General features: G+C 40.2%; 1 protein-coding gene across 2 annotated transcripts in view; it reads left to right on the top strand.

Annotated features, from left to right (window-relative positions):
• Window positions 1-22,395, top strand: part of pdzrn3b (PDZ domain containing RING finger 3b) — a 153,833-nt gene that overhangs the window by 112,192 nt on the left and 19,246 nt on the right. Inside the window, exon 1 of one of the 2 annotated variants that reach the window (XM_047346303.1) lies at window positions 4,512-4,699. The exons of the other annotated variant lie outside the window; for it this stretch is intronic. Within the exon in view, the coding sequence (XP_047202259.1) occupies window positions 4,631-4,699 (69 nt within the window). The 5' untranslated portion in view covers window positions 4,512-4,630. Of the gene's footprint in view, window positions 1-4,511; window positions 4,700-22,395 lie in introns of those variants that run through there. 2 annotated transcript variants of the gene reach the window in all.

Genomic DNA, 22,395 nt, shown 5'->3' with positions numbered 1-22,395 from the left:
TCTTTTATCAGTGAGACAAAAGCAAATGTTAATATTTACTTTGACAACCTGCCTGGATGTAATAATTTTGTCAGTTCCCAGTAACTGTCATCTCTATGAAAAAAGCCCACATGTTTCCCTCTGATGAGACCACAGTTCAAACCTATTCCTGCAACATGCACACAGCACAAACTGGAATTAACGTTCATTAAATCTCCAAGAACAGTGACAGACTTGCTGCCTCTGATTGAACAGCTTCTCTGTGCTCCTAATTATTAATTCATACACGTGTTTGTTCTGCTACAGCTACCATAACCCTTCTGTTTGGTTGTTCATATCGAAGCGCTGCCTCCGTCCTGACTTTGTGAATGGGATAATCTCAGCATGAAAGAAAGATTAGCCTGGGAAAAGCACCGGCTTAAACTCGCCATTGATCCCAGCCCCAGGCACAGCAGTGCGGCTAATATGAACGGAGAATTAGTTTCCACGCTACTCTGGATAAGAGTTGGAGCCTTTAGGAGCCAGACGAGCAAAGCCCACTGTAATAATGAGTGATTGTTGAGTTCACACAGACACCTTCCGTGTTTGCCCGAGGCAGCATTTTGGCCTCCATCACTTATTCTGCGATGTGGATCTTATTTTTAAGATCTTTCCTCCCGGCAGAGCTGCTATTATTCTCTACAGTCATAGTTGTGGGAACAAATAGATGAGGATTTATTTGGAGACATGGAGATTAGGTGGAAAAAGGAATATCACACCAACCCAAATTCCTTAAAGGTGTTATTATATAGATCTTTATTAAATAAAACGGAATTATTTAGAGAAAAAAAAAGCTATAAACATTTTTTATATCTTCAGTGTTGAAGCTGTTGTGATCTGTTGCATTTGGATTACAAACATTTACATTTGCTTCGCACTTGGCTTGTAGCGCTGCTGCTGCCTCTGGTGGCATTTTGGAGATAGATATGGATCAGGGGACACATCTGGCAGAAGGAAATATCACTATCACCAGCTTTCAGGCTTTCTCCCACAGGGACACCCCCCACCTCCTGCCATGAAATTGATCCAGGCATGTGGCTTAGCACCCGGGACTGAACTGAAGCAATCCATTGTGTCGCACGTGAGGAATGGAATCAGATTGTGAGGAGGTGAAGGCCATTTAATCACACCTTCTACCTGCAGGATTGAATGGGTTTCCCTATGTAAACCTTGCATGTGGTCAGATTGTGTTCCTTTTCCTACTGATGACATTCACAGCGCAGAGAATTCATGCCACTTGAACTTTTCCAAAGTCTGTCATGGGACAATCATAGACCTCACTATATTTGACTGGAACTTTATTTGATAGTAGTAGTGTGTTAGTGTAAAGTGAAAGGAAAACATTAGTGAGGCGTACAAGCAGCAAGTTTTTATAAATGTGTCTCCACCACAAGTATAGATACAGTACAGACCAGAAGTTTGGACACACCTTCTCATTCAAAGACTTTTCTTTATTTTCATGACTATGAATATTGTAGCTTCACACTGAAGACATCAAAACTATGAATTAACACATGTTGAATTATGTACTGAACAAAAAAGTGTGAAACAACTGAAAATATGTCTTATATTCTAGGTTCTTCAAAGTAGCCACCTTTTGCTTTGATTACTGCTTCGCACACTCTTGGCATTCTGTTGATGAGCTTCAAGAGGTAGTCACCTGAAATGATTTTCCATCAGTCTTGAAGGAGTTCCCAGAGATGCTTAGCACTTGTTGGCCCTTTTGCCTTCACTCTGCGGTCCAGCTCACCCCAAACCATCTCGATTGGGTTCAGGTCCGGTGACTGTGGAGGCCAGGTCATCTGGTGCAGCACCTCATCACTCTCCTTCTTGGTCAAATAGCCCTTATACAGCCTGGAGGTGTGTTTGGGGTCATTGTCGTGTTGAAAAATAAATGATGGTCCAACTAAACGCAAACCGGATGGAACAGCATGCCGCTGCAAGATGCTGTGGTATCCATGCTGGTTCAGTATGCCTTCAATTTTGAATAAATCACCAACAATGTCACCAGCAAAGCACCCTCACACCATCACACCTCCTCCTCCATGCTTCACGGTGGGAACCCGGCATGTAGAGACCATCCGTTCACCTCTTCTGCGCCGCACAAAGACACGGTGGTTGGAACAAAAGATCTCAAACTTGGACTCATCAGACCAAAGCACAGATTTCCACTGGTCTAATGTCCATTCCTTGTGTTCTTTAGCCCAAACAATTCTCTTCTGCTTGTTGCCTGTCCTCAGCAGTGGTTTCCTAGCAGCTATTTTACCATGAACGCCTGATTCACTCAGTCTCCTCTTAACAGTGGTTCTAGAAATGTGTCTGCTGCTAGAACTCTGTGTGGCATTAACCTGTTCTCTAATCTGAGCTGCTTTTAACCTGCGATTTCTGAGGCTGGTGACTCTTGGTCTTCCTTTCCTGGTGACTCTTGGTCTTCCTTTCCTGGGGCAGTCCTCATGTGAGCCAGTTTCTTTGTAGCGCTTGATGGTTTTTGCGGCTGCACTTGGGGACACTTTCAAAGTTTTCCCAATTGTTCGGACTGACTGACCTTCATTTATTAAAGTAATGATGGCCACTCATTTTTCTTTACTTAGCTGTTTTTTTCTTGCCATAATACAAATTCTAACAGTCTATTCAGTAGGACTATCAGCTATGTACTGTATCCACCTCCTGCTCAACACAATTGATGGTCCCAACCCCATTTATAAGGCTTGAAATCCCACTTATTAAACCTGACAGGGCACACCTGTGAAGTGAAAACCATTTCAGGTGACTACCTCTTGAAGCTCATCAACAGAATGCCAAGAGTGTGCGGAGCAGTAATCAAAGCGAAGGGGGCTACTTTGAAGAACCTAGAATATAAGACATATTTTCAGTTGTTTCACACTTTTTTGTTCAGTATATAATTCCACATGTGTTAATTCATAGTTTTGATACCTTCGGTGTGAAGCTACAATATTCATAGTCATGAAAATAAAGACAACTCTTTGAATGAGAAGGTGTGTCCAAACCTTTGGTATGTACTGTATTTCTGCCCATTTTCTTAACAAAATAGCTCAGGATTAGTCAGACTGGATGAACATCTATTTTTAAGTCTTGCCACTGATTTCTCTAGTAGGTCGGGACTTTGACAGGCCATTCTAACCCATAAATGTTTTGATCTGAACCATTTCATTATAACTTAGGCTGTATGTTGTAGTATATTCTTATCTTGTGCAGCCTCTAACAGGTTTTATTATTCAGCTCCATCCATATTCCCATGAACTCAGGGCAGATGCTGAAGAAAAGTATCCCCATTGCATGATGCTGTCACTACCATCTGTTACGGTGAAAAGGGTGCGTTCATTGTGGTGTGCAGTGTTAGTTTTCTGCTACACAGTGCTGAACATGTTGGTCAAAATGTTTCTGTCCCTTCGGACCTAAGCACCTTCTTACACATATTTGCTGTGATCTTTAAACTTGAGACAAACTGCAAATGGGATTTTGTATGGCAGGACCATGTAATCTTTTTTCTTCCATTTTACAATTATAGACTACTTTGTGTTGATCCATTATAATAAAACCCCTGTAAAATGGGTTAAAGCTTGTGGTTGCAATGTGACAAAATGTGTAAAGGTTCAGGGGATATTAATACTTTTGGAAGTCACTGGATATCTGGCAGGAATTAGAGCAAACAGTAGGACAGAAGCTAGATCTGGCGGGGAAGCCATACCCTTTGTTTGTAAGCTGAGGCAGCGGGCACGGGGAAGGACCCAGAGAACTGTATGTCGCTTCGCTTTAGATATCCCGCTGGGTAAACTTTGTCTGGCCACAGAGGAGAGGATCCAGCATAAATATGTATCCGTTTTATTTGCTCCTACTGGCTTTAGGCTTGCGTGTTTGGAGTGAAATGCACACAGAGGGTAAAAAGCTCTGTGTCCCTTTGTTGGATTAGCATACCAGAGGTCACCAAGTGCTAGTTTAACTGGGGCATTGAAAGGGAATGCTTTAATAAAGCTGCAGAGCTTTAGATGTACCATCATAAGCATGTAGTCCTTTATCTGCTGTCAGAGATGAGGGGGCTTTTATGAATTTCAGATTAAAATTTGAGTCAGCAGTAGACAAAGCATCCGGAGGGCTTCTGAAGAGACATATATTTGCCTTGTCATGAAATGAAAAGGCTTTCTGTTGCTCAGCTTGTTTTCTCACATTGGATCTAATGGTACTTGGTTATTAAAATGATATCACTCCCTTTTTTTTGACAAAGCTTACTAGTTAGCCCCCCTCTCCTCATCCTCTATGAATTCTCAATGAGCAACTGCTTAATAAACATGAAGGGGTGTGCATAGAAAAGATCTGGCCTCCGGGAGCTCAGGAGTGGGCTGTAGAACGATGGAGAAGGAGGGAGGGAGGAAGAAAGGTGGGAGGGCAGCATGTGTGAGTTGAGCACAGAGATACAGCCACAAGCTGGGGGGGAAGTCAGTCCTGTCAGCCAAAGTCGTCTTGCAACTATAGAAGAAAGACAACTCGGACAGAGAGAGTGGGCTCAGGGAGGGGGAAGTGAGATATCTGCTTCTGCTCTGTTCCTGCCTGTGTGGCCGCAGGGGAGAGCCTGGATGCTGTCATTTTCTCCACCATGGGATGTAGCCTCTGTACGCTGAGGAAGCCTGAGGAGCAATACAAGCTACTCTATGAAGTCTGCCAGGTATTGTGACCATGTGTCTTCAAACTTCAGGAAGAGTTGTCGGGTGATTTTTTTTTTAGCATGTTTTGTGACTTTTCTGCTGTGGTTCCTAGTCGTTTGTCATCCCTGACTTGTTGTCCATTTCTTCGTGGTCACTGACTGGCTGAGTGGGTATAGAGTTAAGTGGAGCGGAGTGGAGCTGTTGCCAGCTCGAGACCTTGCAGCTAAAGGGGTCTGAACTCTGGTCACGGGGGTCAACGGGAGGTGGCTTGCTGTGCTCTAAAGGAGGTGAAGGGAGTGATGAAGAGGTGACAGCTCTCTCAATGTGTCTGCTGGTGTGTGCCGATTGCAGCCTACCTCCCCATTGTCGACTGAATGCTGAGTCGCAGTTCTCCGTGCTTTAACCCCTGCTTGACTTTTACCAAAGTTTATATTTAACACTTCAGTGCTTGTTTTGCACATTCTCTTTGCAGCAAAGAAAACAGAGCAGGTGTGTAACAGATGCATTATTCATTAACACGCGAAGAGTGTTCTCACACCCGAGCCCAGAGCTGGATTTGGCATTCTTCGTTTTGCATTCTTCAGTGGCTCCCAGTTAGTGGCTGAACACAATCCTGATTATAGGCAGAAAAAATTTGATTGGTTTCACTGAATATTTTTACTGTAATACTTGTTCACGTCATAGATTCCACAATTGTAGGATGTCTGAACTCCGAGAGATGCTTTTCAGACTTTAACACTAGAACATTTACATCCATCTATACCCATCCACCCACCAATATGCTCCAGTTTAAGTTTACAATATTTTGATAATCAAAATCCCCAAATCCTGTTCTCTTGCTGAGAATAGACAAAATGTTTTCTTTTTGTTTTTGTTTTAATCAAGCCCAAAAAAATTAGCAAACTAGATGCATTTCTTTTAATAAAACAAATGTGCGAAACTCTTTTGAAGTTTTGGATCTGCGATAATCTACCCATCCCTTTCTGACCAAAAATCTGACTAATTTATTTGTCTTATTAAAATGCTGCATACCTGGTTGATAGTTAAGCAGACAAAAAGAATCAGAATATAATTTTTTGTGATTTTAGTTTTTTGTTTGATTTTGGGTTGTGATTACTTTTGACTTTTTGATTTGCTTTGGCCCACAAAACGTTTGGACACCCCTGTCTCTTGACCTTAAAAAAATTTTTAGCATATAGTTATCCAGTTCAAGTTTGAAGTATTTTAGACTTTAAACTCCAGATTATCAATATGTTGTAATAGCACTTTTAGCTTAGCCCCATTGTGAAGTTGAGAAGTAAATGCCAACTTTAGCGTCCTTGGCTGCTAACGCCAGTCGCGCTATGCTCAAGTGCTTACAAATTGCAACACAAGCCCACTTTCTGTGTTCTCATAAATAAAATTAATGTTGTATAAATCTTCAGGTTATCTGTTGAGTGTAGAATTCAGGTTTGGATGGTTAAATGCACGTGTTGATCTTCCAAATGGGCTCTTGAGAAACTGCCTTGCACAACTAAAAGGTCTTGCTGGATAAATGCTTTTAGGCTCAGCGCACAGACCACGATGAGTGTTTTCATGTGGTACTTTAACTCTTATTTTATCATATTTTGCATCTAGTGAGAATAATGGCAGACAAGAACAAAACATTTTTCACTGCTGGGAAGATACCTTTTATGTTGACGGATGAAAATGGAGCCATTGTAATGTTGACTCTTCCTTAGCAAGGAGAACATATTGTATCCAGATTGGGATACCACTGTTTTCTGAATATGAAATTCCTCCATCAGAAAGGTCTGTAAATCAATTCTGCTAAGCCCTTGTTATTGATAGAATTATGGGTATATCTACTGTATTATTATTATTATTTTGTAAAAATGTCTTTATGTTCAAACGTGTTCACATTGCTTTGAGCTTAAGCAGACCTGTTTACCTACACATGTTATCTGTTTTCCCTGCTCATATCAGTCTTTTTTCTGAATTGAGTAAATATATATTTTTACTGTATATTTTATGTAATATCTCTTTTCTTAAATTATGATGAACCACAGTGATGAGCACAGTGGGGTTCTGTTGTTATTTATTGGTATTATTTTTCAAATGGCACACTTTTGTGCCAAAATGGCTAATTTAAAAGGTTCACATAGATTTTTTTCAGCTACTTCCTCTCTAAAACCTCTATGCTTCCCTTTTTTGCATGAATCTTCATACAGCAATTAGTCCGATTTTGTACTATGGGTTTCCAGACATTTTACTACATACTTTCAAAGCAAAACAGTTCGCAAATATTCTTTATTTGCAAACTGCCATATTCATATTTACTCTCACTCTGTAACTTAAGGATTGATTTTCAGACCTTAAATATTCTCTGGAAAGTTACCTTTTATACCAGAACCATTCAAATAAACCTTGTAGTTCTTATTTTCATTCTTTCACACAAACACAATGAGTCTATTCACTTTAAGGTGGATTCAAGTGCCAGTCTCTGTAACAGGCTCCGTTCTGTTTTTGTCTTTTTTCTTTCTCCTCTCACCTACGGTGGAACCCAGCCTAATGGTAGCCTGCAATCACAATGCACAGGGTAGGGATGGTTTAAATGAGTTCAATGATTAAGCTCTCTGTGGAGCTGGTCATTATTCTCACCTTAATGTTGAAAAAAATGTTTTTATTACAAGCCGGCATGTCAAAAGTGGTTTATTCCCTTCGTAATAATCGGTGAGAAAAAGTATTAGCATTACAGAAACCACACCCTTATTACAATGCTTGCTTGGCATCACCTTGACCCAAATTTCCCTCCACAGATTCTCTAATGTATTTAAGTTTGGACTGAGCCACTCTAAAATGCTTATATTACTTCCAGTCAGAAGGAACATGCTGGTCAAATTGAAAGATTCCTCTCAACCTAAATATGCTAGAGGTATGAATAGGTTTGGGGTTAACTGTAGTTGCTAATCTTGGGGTATGTTTTCTGCCCCCAGATGGCTTTAGTAAAACTCAGAAATGTGCTGTATGCATTGAGTTTTCATGCAGTTGTGTGAGTTTTCTGGCTGCCGTGTTGCTCAAAACCCTGAATTATCAGCTACTGAAACCATTTGTGGGTATGTAGAGTGGTACACTTGGTAACGCTGTTGTTTTGTAGCAAGAAGGTTCAAGGTAAAAAAAAAATCTGGATGTTGTGCTCTTTCTGTTTCCTGTTGGTACAGTATGTTTCCTACAGATTGACTCCGCTCCGGTATCCGGCAAAAATAAACTCTGGTGGAATTTTGTCTGATGGCCATTCACCCTGCGGAGGCAGTGAAAATGCAGTCATTGACTATAATGGGTGCGTATTTACTCCGGTGTTCATACAGGAGCAGAGCGGATGCAGTGTTAAACTTTGGTATAAATGTGCGTATGTGTGCATTGTTGTTTGTCTGTGTCTGTGCTGCCCTGAGATTGACTGGCAACCTGTCAGGGGTGTACCCCGGCTCTCGTCCAATGAGAGGCATTGACTGTCATAGGCCCCAGCACTTTGGACCCTGCATGGATAGGCACATATAGACAAAGCATGAACATCGTTGCATCGTTTGTCATGGGGAGACTTGAGATTGGATCCAAAATAATGACAGACATAACTGCTGCAGCCATCTTACACAGTTTGCATGTCTAATCATTACATCTGTCCTGCTAGACTCTGGATCCATAGGCTTTAAAATATTGCAGCATAGGTTAATGATGGCTAAGTTTGGTCACACTTTGGATTTTTTTGTTGGCTCTGAAAATGCACTTTAAAAGAATGTGTTGTCTTGGTTTGGAACTCTCACAACAGCAGGTATCAGTTTGGATTATAGAACAAGGTGCTGCTGTAATATGTTTAACATAACCTGGATTAATAAGTGTTTAAACATAATTGAGGTATTTTCTTGGCACATTTTAACTTGCAGGAATTTCTTAAGACATGTGTGAAGATAAAAGAACCTTGATTGTCATATATTAGGAGCTATAAAACCTGGTCTGACCAAATGCCTAATGACTCAGTCTGCTGCAGCTCTGATTTGGTGATTCAGTAAGATGAACTTCCATGTGGCTAAGGGTGTCTCGGGGAAGCTTCCCCAATCACTGAGTCTTTTCCTCGTTTCTCTCTACAAGCAAAGTTTCTGTCCCATCGTCCTGAAATGTCCTCTGATTTATCCTTTTTCTTCCATTTTCCAACCCAATCCCCACTTTCTATGTTCTGTCTTTAAAGTCAAATCCTAATATCTCTTTGTTCTCAGCACAGAGTGTCTAGATGTCTGGAGTGTCAGATGGTGGCTCTCCTAAATAAACCATTTGGTAAAATTAGCATGTGTGGCATATTTCTGTTCCATGTTCTTCTGTGCCCTTTACATTAGAGAGCAATAAATGAAAGGTGTGTAAACAAATCTCTGATTTGGTCCTCCTGGAAGTGGGGGATTCTGGGAAGTTCCTTTTGTTCCTGCGTACTGCTAATACAGACAGATCATGTAGATCAGAGAGTCTGGCAAAGTGCCCATTATGCTCTGCTCGTCTCATCTCTCTAGGGGTTTAATAATCCATGAACACTTGAAATCTTTTCATTTCATCATTTACAAGTTAAGCCCCGGCTCCCATGTTGGAAGCATGGAAAATATGTTTCTGCACGGTTTTCTAAAATTCAACAGCCTGCACAACGTCCTTCACCTGCAGGCATTTTGCAGACTTGGCAGGATTAGAAACTTCACATAGTGGCTTTTATGGTCTGTTTAAATACTATTCATTGATAGGTTTGGTAACTGTGTAGTATTCGTACCCCCAGAACTTTTTCTTATTTTGTAACGTTACAAACTGCAGTGTGTTTAATTGGCACTTTATGTAATGGATCAGAGCAAAGTAGTGTATAACTTAAATGTGTAACTTTTTTACAAATAAAATCTGAAAATTGTTACGTGCATTCGTTTTTTTGGCCCCTTCATTCTGATACACCTAAATAAAACTGAGTGAAACTAACTCAGAATTTATCTAATTAGTAAATGGAATTTAATTGGATCTATTTTGCCTCAGTATAAATCCAAAAAATTTTTTCATAGCATCAGTGATTTGTACATTAGTGAATAGCCTTATGAAGACAGTCATTACTCAGAGAAGAAACCATGATAACTCTGGAGGAGCTGCAGAGATTCACAGGTCAGGTGGGATGATCTGTTGGATGGACAACTAGTAGTGGTGCAAATGTGGCCTCACTGGAAGAGTGGCAATAAGAAAGCTATTGTTAAAAAGAAAACCATCCCCACAGTGGAAAATGATGATGACAGCATCATGCAGTGGGAGTTCTTTACTTGAAATAGGCCAGAGTTTATGGGAAAATGAATTGAACTACTTACAAAGCAATATTGGAATAAATCATATTACAGACTGCAAAAAACCTGAGTCTGGTGTAGAGTTTCATCTTCCAGAAGGACAACTTCCTAGTCGTAGACAGATTTAAAAAATGTTGGCATAATGATGTGTTAGAATGGCCTAGTCAAATTCCCAAAATAAATCCAGTTGAAAATCTGTGTCTGATCTGGGACTTAAAAATTGGTCTCCATCAGGGGGAACGATGATACATGTATTAGTACTGAAAATATCCAGTACAGCCATGTCGGTTCGGTATGCACAAATACAGCATTGTTTATACCCGAGTACATGCTGAATGTTAATGTGCAGAACTACACTCACCGGCCACTTTATTAGGTGCACCTGTCCAGCTGCTCTTTAACATAAATTTCTAACCAGCCAATCACATGGCAGCAACTCAATGCATTTAGGCATGTAGACATGGTCAAGACAATCTGCTGCAGTTCAAACCGAGCATCAATATGGGGAAGAAAAGTGATTTAAGTGACTTTGAACGTGGCATGGTTGTTGGTGCCAGACGGGCTGGTCTGAGTACTTCAGAAACTGCTGATCTACTGGGATTTTTACGCACTACCATCTCTAGGGTTTGCAGAGAATAGTCCGAAAAAGAAAAAATATCCAGTGAGCGGCAGTTCTGTGGGCGCAAATGCCTTGTTTGATGCCAGTGGTCAGAGGAGAATGGCCAGACTGGTTCGAGCTGATAGAAAGGAAACAGTAACTCAAACAACCACTCGTTACAACCATGGCATGCAGAAGAGCATCTCTGAACACACAACATGTCGGACCTTGAGACGGATGGGCTACAGCAGCAGAAGATCACACCAGTGTCACTCCTGTCAGCTAAGAACAGGAAACTGAGGCTACAATTCGCACAGGCTCACCAAAATTGGACAATAGAAGATTGGAAAAACATTGCCTGATCTGATGAGTCTTGATTTTTGCTGCAACATTCGAATGGTAGGGTAAATATTTGGCGTCAACAACATGAAAGCATGGATCCATCCTGCTTGTATCAACGGTTCAGGCTGGTGGTGGTGGTGTAATGATGTGGGGGATATTTTCTTGGCACACTTTGGGCCCCTTAGTACCAATTGAGCATCATGTCAATGCCACAGCCTACCTGAGTATTGTTGCTGACCATGTCCATCCCTTTATGACCACAGTGTACCCATCTTCTGATTGTTACTTCCAGCAGGATAACGTGCCATGTCATAAAGTACGAATCATCTCAGAATTGTTTCTTGACTCAAATGGCCTCCACAGTCACCAGATCTCATTCCAATAGAGGACCTTTGAGATGTGGTGGAACGGGAGATTGGCATCATAGATGTGCGGCCGACAAATCTGCAGCATCTGTGTGATGCTATCATGTCAATATGGACCAAACTCTTTGAGGAATGTTTCCAGTACTTTGTTGAATCTATGCCACGAAGGATTAAGGCAGTTCTGAAGGCAAAAGGGGGTCCAACCTGGTACCAGCAAGGTGTACCTAATAAAGTGGCCTGTGAGTGTAACTGCACAATGTGACATTCCGTAGCGCAACTTTAAAAAGTGACACCAAAACAAAAGACAAAAACAAAATTCTTGAAAAAAATCCGACTAAATATCCATTCAGTTCTAACCTTTAAACATAATAAAATCTAATTAGTTTTAAAAATTGAAAAATGTTCTTCATTTACTGCTGACCAAAGTAAAATGTAAAACATTCATACATTTTTTATAGTTTTTCTTGATTGAAGCTTACCAAAAAAGTACAGAATTGTGATTGTAAAACCGGGATACACAATGAACCAGGATTTCTGTGTACTGTTACACCCCTAGTCTTCACAGGTGTTGTCTGTCCAATCTGACTTAGGTGAGTTCTTTTGCAAAGCAGAATGGGCCCAACAGTTGAGTATGTATATATGTTAAGCTGGTAGACATACTCTAAAAGACAAAGTATTGACTCAGGGGACAGAATACACTTTTTAGGATTTTGTAAGAAATCTTAAAGACCATGTATCATTTTCCTCCCACTTCACGGTTATGCAGGACTTGCTGTTGGTCTATCACATTAAAGTTATATAAAATGTATTTAAGTTTGTGGTTGTAACATGACAAAATTAAAAAAATACTTGAAGTTGTATTAATACTTAAGCACATCACAATCTGGAAAGTGTAGTTCTTTGTTGATGACTGTAAATAAAACCCTGTTGGAAATCAGACATTTTTAATGTCGTTTAAAGGCAGCTGAATCTATGTTTGTAGATAAACACGTTCCACTCTTATTTTGATCATTAAAGGCTTCAGCTGTAGCATTCCTTTTTTTATATTGACCTATTTGACAGCCGTGGATCCCTGAGCCCTCACTTCAAAGCTAACGGTAAGCACCATGTGGAGAAGTAGGCTCGCTTTCTTTTGTCAGGGACTTTAGTGCAGAAGACTTGGAAACTATGTGACAGTCACAGGTCAGTAAATCTGTCCAGAAGCACTCTGTAATGGTTGTGGCGCCTCACTGCAGGTTTTCCAAGAGTCTTAGCTTAATTAGAGCCTGAGCACCAGTTCAGTCTGTGATCCATGCTGGAGTAGCTTGGGCTAGTGTATATGCTGAATCCTTTGCTTTATTTGTCTGATTGCCTCTGTGTTTTTTTGATACCCGCAGGCAAATAGCTTCATGCAAGAATGAAATTGATCTGCAGAGAAATAGGTTTACAAATGAGCCTTCTGGAACATTTCCTCTAGGAAGCCGCCTAATTAGCCACTGTTCTGATTAAAGGCTGCAAATATGTAACACTTAGTTCAAGGAGCCAAGTTGTCACAGAGTCAGTATCGCATCTTCTGGAACAGACTGACTGAGAAATAAAATGGAAATATTCTCTCAAACCGCCCTTCATCTAGTCCATCTCAATGTCAGAGACTTTGCCATCATTAAAGCCAGTTCTAAAACACAAGGGTGGGAGGGCTTGCAAAGAGACAGCTTGACCCTGGGCCCAGTAAAGAGGTCTGACACTGACTACATAAGCAGACAATACAGAGACCAGCAGCGCCGAGTGCAACCACTTGACACTGTGTTTTTAATGACCGCTAAGACGGACCCTGGTGAGCCGTCACATCTGGTAAACCCTGGAGCAGGTGGCTGCCATGAAGAAGGACTCGCAGATGGACATACTGTCATTTTAAAGCAAATGACAGACAATAATCAGAGGCATAGCTGACGTAACTAGATCCCCACAATAAGAGCAGGATCAAATGATCAGGGATGATTTAAACCTAAACTCTGAATGATATTTGGTTTGGCAATTACCCAGACTGATTATGTAGTGTTTAAAATGTCGGAATTCAAGGAAGGTGACTTCCAAGCACTCATCCATTTTCAAGCTGTTATTGTTTTGTTTAAACTGTAAAATAGTGATACAACTAAGCATTCAAACTTTATTTTATTCTAATCATATGTTAGGATAAACAAATCCATGTTCTTATGTTTTTAGCTTGTGGAGCACAGCTTTAATCTGTCACAGCAAACTCACAATCATGAGTTTACATACACAGAGTACATGCATTTATAGGCTGGCCTTATTTCCTTCCATCTGCCGTCCATCCATCCATGCACCCATCCGTCCCTCTTGCTTTTATCCAAGGTCAAGTCAAGCGTGCAGTGGGTTTAGAAGATAAAATCCAAACACCCCTCTCCTCAGCAACTCTCTAGCTCATTCTGGGAGATCCCAAAGTTCCTAGACACGTAGTCCTCCAAGAGAGTTCTGGGTCTGCCCAAGTTTTTCTACACAGCCAATGTCCATTGCGGCGTAATGACGGCATATGCGTTTACATTTTCTTGGCCCCCAAGAACTTTGCCATTGTTTGCATCAGTACTGTTGAAGAATCCACATTCTCGTGTTTAGGTTGCAAAAATACAGCTTTGTAGCTTAAACTATTCGTCTGACGTGGTCTTTCATTGCTGTTTCAGAGCTCAGTCAGCATAAGGTGAACTATTTGTGCCATAAACATGCAGTTGCCTGTAACGCAGCTGTATGCTAATTTGTCAAGGCAACACAACTGTACAGCAGATTGATTCAGTTTAATGCAACACCCAATCCCAAACTTTAATAGCTTTGTACCTTGGGTTTTAGAAGGTAAATGTCTAAAGATGATAACAAAAGAGTGTAAATGGACAGACAGTGAAGCATTGGATTCTGACCTTGTATGGATTGGCGTACGCTGTTGTTTTTTTTATTTTTTATCCATCACCCAAAAGATGACCACTATGTTATTCCAATACTTGTATCTAGGGTGTGAATATAGCCAGACAAAAAGCCCTTGAAGGTATACTGTCCCTAGATCACATGATTTAAAGTCATCATTTATTGTGCACCAGAAGAATTGTTTTTCTTTGACTAATTGCTTTAGTAAGCATGTAGTAACCTCATCTTTGATACTTGTCTAATGAATTGTACCAGATTATACCGTGCCTTATCTAAACTGAACTTTTTCCAGATGTTGTCACAATTCCACCTCAAATGTAATTGTTTCTTTGAGAGTTTATGTGATAAACCAAGACAAACTAGCACATAATTGTGAAGGGGTAGGAATATTATACTTTGCTATGTGTATTCATTTGTAGTCATAGTGAAAGATGGTGGTGGCAGCATCATGCTGTGGAGAAGTCTTCACTGGGTACAGGCATGGTGATGAGAGTTGATGGGACCAGCACCCGACCTACGTTCTTATTTTGCCAGCAGATCATAGCTCTGATAAATGTGTCCAATTTGAAATGGCATTATGAGAGGAAACACAGGAATTTTAAAGAGACATTTCCTCAAATTCCAAGTTAAGAACAACAAAAATAAATGTACTTACATCGTCTTCTCCAGCTGCCAGTAGGATTCTTGTTACATCTATGACACAACTTTACATTTCCATTACATTTTGATTCTTGAGATCTCGATATCTTTGTTTACCAAAGAATTCTGAAGAGGGTTTGAATGTTTTTGTGAAATTGAAAAGGTCTTTTTATTTTGTCTTAGGATGTATATTTTTTTAATTCCTAAAATAGTTATTTACATTATACCTGTATAAAGGCCTGTGGCTTGATAAACTCTAATAAACGAGCCATTTAAACATTTATTTGTGGCCCATTAAGATTTGTATTGAAGTACCCCTGTATTAGAGTTTATCCATGTGTCTGAATGGCCTAGTAAAAGTCTAAACCTAAATCTAAACCTAAAGTAAAAATTTGTGGCATAAAAAGGCAAATAATTTATGTTCACAGTTGCATTCCATTCCAATAGCTTAATTTGTGAGTATAGTCTTAGAGGGGAAGAATAGAGAAGCAAGCTCCGCTTTCCTCAAAGTTCTCATTAAATACATTTAAATTGTAACATGACAAAAAGTAAAAAAGCTTAAGGGGACACGAAGAAGCAATGATCTCTTTCCCAAGCCTTTACTGTTGTCCTGCACTGGAGCATATCTCAAACTTGACTTGAGTGACTTAGACAAACAGACTTGGCCTTGGTATTGAGATTGGTGTGCTGCTAGCCTTCACAGGGAATTGCTGTTTTTTTGTGTGCCCCTGTGTCTGGAGAAAGGGAAGCCTGGGGCAGCAGTGTGAGATAAGGGTGTTAATGAAGCATGACACAACCCTAGGTTTCAGTCTAGTAGCAGATATTGGTTTCCCTGTGAAGCCCACCCTGCCCTTTCCCCTGTGAGTGTTCCGTGCCGCAAGGCAGAGAAAGATGCTCTCTGCTGAATGCTCTTTACTCATTTCAGGCTTTTGTGAGCAGACAATGTCAAATGTAATTTTTGTGTCAAACTATAATCATGACAAGATAATCAAATGTTTTTACCTGAAGTCTTTCTGTTGCCAAAAAGTCTAGCAATAAAGTCGGGTTAAGCTCTCTGAGAGACACTTTATACCTTCATCTGTGTTTATCAGACTCTCAGGGAGGCAACAGAAAGAATACTGGGAGGAATTTGGGTTGTTAATTGACCACCTGTGGATAACACACCATCCCATACTTAAATCTGATTAGGTGAAAGAAAACAAGGCTGTGTCTCTGAGCCTCCATCGAGTTTTTAGCTGTTTGTTCTGTAATCCTCAGTAATCTTGAGCACTGCTGTAAATAAAGACTGCTGTGTTTTCCTGCCTCACTGTGGAGGGTCCTCTTTCTATTCAGTTTAATGAACAATATGTTTGGATTTTTTTTTAAAAAAGCACTTTCAAGAGTGAACATCCAGAGTGAACAATGAGAGATCATCAGATGCTGAAATTTCATATTTTGATGAGAATGTAAAAAAAATCAAATAAAGGAGGGATTAACACTGCTTTGCAGGAGGAATGACCTACATTCAGACTGCCACTCAAACCTCAATATAGACCCCCCTCAAAATAACCTTTCAAGTATTCATGCTCTCTACCATGTCAGCACTCCTCTCTATTCTGAAATGGAGTTTATGATGATTTTTTCCTAAAGGTGTATTCGACCAAAAGGAGCAGAGTGACCTGGCTCTCATGCCTCTTTTAAATGCTTGTCGATAGTATGGGGTTCCCAGGGGTCCCCCACCACACACACACACACACACACACCACCACCACCACCACCACACTGAAAGGCTTTGTTTTCCTGGCAGTTTCCCCTCTGTTCATCTCACTGCATATTCCCAAGGAAGTGAGACATGGACTCTTTAATAACACTCCTCTTTATTAAAGGATTATGTGGGGATTAAAATGCCATATCATAAATTCATGTTCACATCCATCAAAGCCTTTTCTACAAGATTTTAATTATAAGATGAGCAGATGCTACTTTTATGTTTTGTTTTGAAGGTAGTTTTTTGTTTTTTTTCCTTTATGGAATGTATATTTGGCAGAACATTGCCAAGAGAAGCAATTATAACAGTTGGCCGATTTCCAATCCACTCCCATTCCAAGTTCTTACCTCCCTATACCAGTTTTAAACAATTTCTCTCTAAGAGTTACAAATAATGTTACATTTTTTTCTGGGTGAATAGAAAGTTAAAATGTTTCGACAAAGGTTTGTAGGAAAGGAAATTAATATTTAGTGTTCACTCTTTTCTAATTTCATTTTAAGCTGATGTTTAGCAGTAACAGTAAACAGCTAACATTAGCAGTGTTGTTAATGTTTCTGACTTCTAAGGCCAATATTCACAGCTAATTAAGGTTTTGTTTACAGTAGCATCATAATTTGTAGTATTTTTCAGGGTAAAATTTATGCACCATGCTAGTTGCAACTAAACAGCAGAGCTAACCTTTCTATGGAACTAACTTTAGCTCCCTTAGTAATACAGATTTCAAAATTAAACCAAACATTTTTTTTTAAGTATCAATTAACGTTGCAAACAGCATTGGGCGGCCGTTGCAGCTCAGCGCCGCTCAGTCTGTGTTGCAACTGTGGGAGCCTGTCATCGCCGCCTCCACACCCACATCGAGCCCACCACTCCTTTCTGAATATTACCACTAGGCGCTACTGTGGGCAAGCTTTCATATGATCTTTGATCATGCCGAGTTCTGCTCCGGTGAGAAGCGTTGAAGGATTGGCTAATATCCGACTTTTTTGATGGAAGCTGCGCTCGCTTGTTTGGTGGGAAAGACTTCCTGTTGCGCTTTGAAAATGTCATTGAAATTTATTATGCCTTATTAAAGAAAGCTTAAAACTCCTGGAGACTTTCAAGTAGGGTCAATCAGCTAAGAAACCTGTTCTTTGGTTGTCCATGGGTGGGGCTAAGATGCCATCAGTTGACCATACCAACATGTTCAGCATTCGTCCACAATAATGCACACCCAATTTTGGGTGGATTGAATAATGTATGAGGGAGATACAGCAGTTGACGTTTGCAGGGTGTCATTGATCCACATTCCAATGTAATCCAATAGAGCTGTTTAAAGATCCAATAGAGCTGTTTGGGGGTTGACACAGATTAACCATATTCAGTTTGGACTAAATTGGACCATGTATGTGTGATTTAGAGGCAAACATATGCAAATGGTTGGCGCCAGCAAATCAGCAGGTAAATATGATCAGTGCTGGTCTGAGATGACACAGAAAGTTTGGTGCTGCTGTGAGTTTTTGTCTTGAAGTTATTACAGTTTCGTCTTTTATGGCGTCTTTTTGAGGCTTAGCCACGCCCACAAGCTTTCATGTAGAAAAAAGCTTTTGATAGCTTTTGGTTTCCAATGCCTTGGGACTATACTGAGTCAATTTGAACTCTGTAAGTCAAAAGCTTGTAGGGCAAGTTTGCTCAGATACAGTTTGTGTAAAATAGACAAAATGGCAACTTGGTTCAAAATGGCCGACTTCCTGTGTGGTTTGGACCATGACTCCAAGGGAGTTTTTTTGTAGGTCCTGAGAAGTTACATATGTGTACCGAATTTCATAATCATCAGTCAAAGCATGGCTTGGGGATGATTTTTAAAAAATATATATTCTAGGGGGCATTGTGGAGAAATTAGGCCACGCGCACCAAGTATTTTACTGGATATCTTTTGGGGGCTGGAATAAGATCGATCATATTGAATTTGTCGCAGCTGATAAATGTGGAAGTTAGAGCTAAACGTACGGCCATGGCGAGACATTGCATTTTGCCACGGCCACACCCAACACAGTCTCTGTGTTCCAAACAAAGTTACACCAACTTGTTATCTGTCTTTTGACACACTTTCAAATAGATTGGGTCAAGAGGGTCAGAGAGGGACATTTCCAAGCAAAAAAAGTGACTTCCTGTTCTTAGTAATTATTTGGCAAGAAAGTGAAATTTTAGGCCTGGCCCCTCCCCTTTAACAATGACCCTTTGACCCAAAATGGCCAACTACTGTTGGTTTTAGGGCATACCTCCAATAGACTTCTTTCATGATTTGAAGAGATCTACCTATGTACCAAATTTAAAATCTATAGGACTTATCAGTTGGCCAATCTCACTTTAGGGGGCGCTGTAGAGCTATTTGACCACGCCGATTTTCAATTCCAATAAAATACAAAAGTTTTACACGGGGGACAATTTTGGGTAAAGGTTGCTGAATTTTTGAATATGTTTATGCCTCCAAAAAGCCAATTAATATTCTGGATGAATAATAAATGCAGTGATTACAATACGCCTTCACAGCTCTTTCACTGCTTGGGCCTAATTATTAGTCCTCCCAGTAAATCTAAAAGTAACATTGGTTTAAGACGCATACTATCATGTGTTTTAGCCATTTTTAGTGTTTTATCTTCTATATTCTCATTTCAAATGGATTTTTTAGTTACAGAAAATCGGTTGCAATAGCATCATTAGCAATTTTTCTGACTTCTAAGGCCAATCAATTTATTTACATTTAATGAGGTTTTTGTCTTATTTTTCAAGTTAGAATTTATGTACCTAGCTAGTCCCATTAATACAGCCAGGCTAACCATTTTGTGGAGCTAACTTTACCTCAGTTAGCAAAGCAGATAAAATCAAACCTGATATCTTTTTTTAAGTATCAGCGACCAGTCTGTCCTAAAGTAATATTTGTTTGAACACATGTACAGTGAAATGTTTAATGTTTTATCTTCTATGTTCTTGTTTCAAACTGAGGTTTACTAACAGAAAATGGCAAGCATTAGCAGCATGAGCAATTTTTCTGACTGCTAAGGCTAATCAATATTCATATCTAATTAAAACTTTGCTCACAGTATCTTGATCTTTATCTTAAACAAAAGTGTTTATTAATCACTAAGGCCCATTGGAAAAATTTGAAAAAATATATTGAAACTGATGCCTTACCTTGCAATAAACGTGACGGGTGACAGTACCAAGAGCCTCAGAGTAGCCTCCGTTAGGTTTTATTTATCGCGTTCTTTATGAGATATTCTGTTATTTTCCCTCTTTTAGAATTCTCATAAATAATGAATTACTAAATTTTTAATTCACAGACTGTGCAGGATTAAATAAGGAGCAAATAAAGCTATAGCAGCTTCACTCCATCCACAGTAATGCAGAGACAATAATGGAAAATCTAGAGCTAGCTGCCTGGCAGATGAGCCATTTTCTGCTGCATATTTGCAGCCTCAGAATAGACTCACACAGGCAAACACACTGACGTCTCAGTCCAACTTGATTTGCTTTGCAGAGAAGAGCTGACATCAGAGTTCAAAGCACAACTGACCTCTTCTGCCCCTAATAATTGCCCAACAGGATGAAGAGGCATATAAGCTGTCAAGTGGTGCATAGAGAAGAACTCAAATCCTAAATTAGCTGCAAAAAAAGCCAAGTCCAGAGCAGGTACTCGTTTTCAGTGTTGCCTTAGAGGTCAAATGTGACATTTTAATGAAAGAAAATAGGCTGTGAATAACAATTCCACAGCTGTGTAAATTCCCCTACCAAGACTGGAACAGAAGACGTTTGATTTCGACCTAATTAATATTCCTTTATGTAGGGAATAGCTGTCCTCCTGCTGTTAAAATAGATTTAACCAGAAACCCTTCTCGAGGATGTACCAGAGGATTACAGAGACCCTTCTGTGTGTCATTCATCTGTATACACAGGAACAGAAGCCTGAGTGTTCTGTATATGCGAACCAAACATTCTGTTAAAGTTCAGGTTTTCAGAGCAGTAAACCTGTAAAGGTCTGGTCTCTTTGGCTGCTCGGGCTTCATGCAAACAGAGCCATATGGGCTTCTCGGGTCGCTGAACCGAGGCCCAGTCACGGCAAAGCCTGATCATATCTCAGTTGGACGAGCTCGGCGGTGGCGTGGTATTGTGTGTTGCACAGGAGTGTTGTGTGTTTTCTCCCAGTGTGCGGCAAAGGGCTGTTATGTGTCAGAGGTGAGTGATGTGAATAGGCCAGAGAGACCCCCCTTCCCTTCTTAGCCTCTTGTTAAAAGCACTGATGCAGAATGCCTTAGGCCCACCAAGCAGGGGGCTAAAGTCTTTGTCTCTACTTTACTGCCTACTAGGAGTCCCAAGATTCCAGGCAACCATGTTGGACTGTTGGGGCCTCCGTGCAGTGTGAGGGTAGCACAAAGCTGCTTGTGTTCCTCAGCTGATGTGTAACATCACACCTTGCTGTGGGAGACAAAGACACAGTGGATGTTGAATCCTGGGCAAATTTTAGCAGCTTACAGAAAATAAAGGCAGTCATGAGACGTCTTTTTATGTTGTGTCAGCATTTGTTTTTCTTGTATCGTTAATTTACAATCAAGAAAAAAAAAAAAATCAAAAATTTGAGCTGGACTTCCTACTTTTCTCTTCTGTGCAGTAATACTTGTCTCTTCTGGTGTACGTTGCCTTGCAAAACTATTTATTCCCCTTTAACCTTTTCATACAAGTGGAAGGAAAATGATGAATGGTGTTTTTTTTTCCTGCAATTAAAAGTCAGAAAAGTGTGAAGTCCATTTAAAGTGCATTTATCTCCTTTGTTTAACCACATTTTGCTGCAGTTACAGCTGTGAGTCTTTTGGGTATTGTTTCTACCAGCATTGCACATCAAACCTTTCCCATTGTTCTTTGTAAAATAGCTCAAGCTTAGTCAGATTGGATGGAGAGCATCTGTGAATATTAATTACAAGACTTTCCACAAATTCTTGGGTGAATTTAGGCCAGGGCTTGGACTGGGCCATTCTAACACATGAATATGCATTAATCCAAAACATTCCACTGGACCTCTGGCTGTACGTTTAGGGTGATTATCCTGCTGAAAGATGAACCTCCACCCAAATCTTAAATCCTTAGTTTTTCATCTAAGGTTTGCATATATATAACTCCATCCACCCTCTGATCAACCTTGACCAGCCTCACTTTTCTTGCTAAAGAGAACATTCAATTCAATTCAGTTTTATTTATATAGCGCCAATTCACAACACGTTGTCTCAAGGCACTTGCTGCTATAGGCTTAGGCTGCTGGAGGACATAATGACCACTTCACTCTCTTCGCCACATTCTCACACTACTCTCCAACTTCCTGTTATTTAAGCTTCTAACTTTATGTTTTCTCTCTTTTCTCTTCCTAAAAGCTACACCTGGCCTGACTCTGTGTCTACCTGTGACACCTTTCTGGAGAGGGGCATCGTCCAAGCTTCTGCTGGCAACAACTTAATGCTCACCCTCTACTGATGACCCACATGGCCCTGTCTTTCAGTGTTTAAGCTTTTCTCTCTCCTAGATATAGCAATTGACTGAGCTTTTACTGTGACTAACTCTGTGTGCTCTCTTTCAGACTCTAACCTTGAAAACTGGCTCAGAGTTAATCTGTTCTTTCTTTCTAGATGAAACGACTAAAGGAGCTACATCCATTAACATTTACTTTTCCTTCCCATAGAAAGGACTCCTGGATCAGTGCTTCTTTGTTCTCTTTGTGTCTCTGCTCTGTTCTCTCAAAACCCCAGTCGGTCGTGGC

This window comes from Girardinichthys multiradiatus, chromosome 20, assembly GCF_021462225.1.
Source record: "Girardinichthys multiradiatus isolate DD_20200921_A chromosome 20, DD_fGirMul_XY1, whole genome shotgun sequence".
Classification (NCBI taxonomy): Eukaryota; Metazoa; Chordata; class Actinopteri; order Cyprinodontiformes; family Goodeidae; genus Girardinichthys; species Girardinichthys multiradiatus.
Note: the sequence above shows the minus strand (reverse complement) of the source record. Positions and strands in the feature narration are given on the sequence as shown.